This window comes from Vombatus ursinus, unplaced genomic scaffold, assembly GCF_900497805.2.
Source record: "Vombatus ursinus unplaced genomic scaffold, bare-nosed wombat genome assembly UNPS02009967.1, whole genome shotgun sequence".
NCBI classification, from domain to species: domain Eukaryota; kingdom Metazoa; phylum Chordata; class Mammalia; order Diprotodontia; family Vombatidae; genus Vombatus; species Vombatus ursinus.
Window position 1 is genome coordinate 1 of NW_020949745.1, and position 1,113 is coordinate 1,113.

Genomic DNA, 1,113 nt, shown 5'->3' on the forward strand with positions numbered 1-1,113 from the left:
ACAAAGCTGGCCATCTCCAACCTCTGTGTCTTTGTACAAGTTTGGCATGCTCTCCCACTTCACCTCCATCTAAGAATCCCTGGCTCGTCCCAGAGATCAGTTCAAGGTGCAGAGACGGGCTCCTGGGGGTCTTGGCACCCCAGCCGTCAGCCCCGGGGCCGGGACCCCCCAGCCAGGCTCTAAGGGGTCTCGCCCCGGCTTCTTCCTGACAGTCCTGGGGTGATGGTCAGGCCGGTCTGTGAGGGCTCATGGACACGGAGTGTCCCCGCTCCCCTTCAGAAAACCTGGCTCTCAGAGCGAGAGGCCTGGGGTCACCACCCAGCTGCCACTGTCGGAGCCCCCAGGCCTCACCGGAAGCAGGGTGACAGGTGCACAGACATGTTCTTGTGGCGTTTCTCGAACCGGTTGTATTTGCGGATGTAATGCAGGTAGTCCCGGCGGATGACGATGGTCCTCTGCATCTTCATCTTGGTCACCACACCTGGGGGCGGCAAGGCAAGGGGTGAGAGAGGGTGCCCGCGGGCTGGGGTTCCCAGTCCTCCTCCCACTGGGCCCCTGACTCACCAGATAAGATCCTGCCTCTGATGGAGACATTGCCAGTGAAGGGACACTTCTTGTCAATGTAGGTGCCCTCGATGGCCTGGAGGGGAAGAGAGGGAAGGTGAGGGGCGGGGCGGGGGAGGGGCAGGGGCGGGGGAGGGGCAGGGGCCCAGCTCACCTCCTTGGGGGTCTTGAAGCCCAGCCCGATGTTCTTGTAATATCTGGGCAGCTTCTCCTTGGCCGTGTCCCCGAGCAGCACCCGCTTCTTGTTCTGGAAGATGGTCGGCTGCTTCTGGTAGGCTCGCTCTGTCTGCAGGGGGAGAGGCACACCCGGAGGCTCAGCCGCTCAGCCGCGGGGCCGGGGGACACACACAGGGCAGCTGGCTCTGCTCCAGAGACGCGACGCAGAGACGGGGCAGACACCCAGAGAGTGCGGGGGACCCACAGACACAGAGATAGCAGAGAGACCCAGAGACAGCGAAGACCCTCAGAGACACAGAGATAGCAGAGAGACCCTCAGAGACACAGAGATAGCAAAGAGACCCAGAGACAGAAGAAACCCTCAGAGACACA

General features: G+C 62.2%; 1 protein-coding gene across 1 annotated transcript; it reads right to left on the reverse strand.

Annotated features, from left to right (window-relative positions):
* Positions 1-317: 317 nt before the first annotated feature.
* Positions 318-885, reverse strand: LOC114036681 (40S ribosomal protein S11; the record flags this gene model as incomplete). Its single annotated transcript, XM_027853331.1, has 3 exons — positions 318-481; positions 565-640; positions 719-885. Coding segments are annotated over 3 exons (377 nt in total), but the record flags the coding sequence as incomplete, so codon positions are not given.
* Positions 886-1,113: the final 228 nt, after the last annotated feature.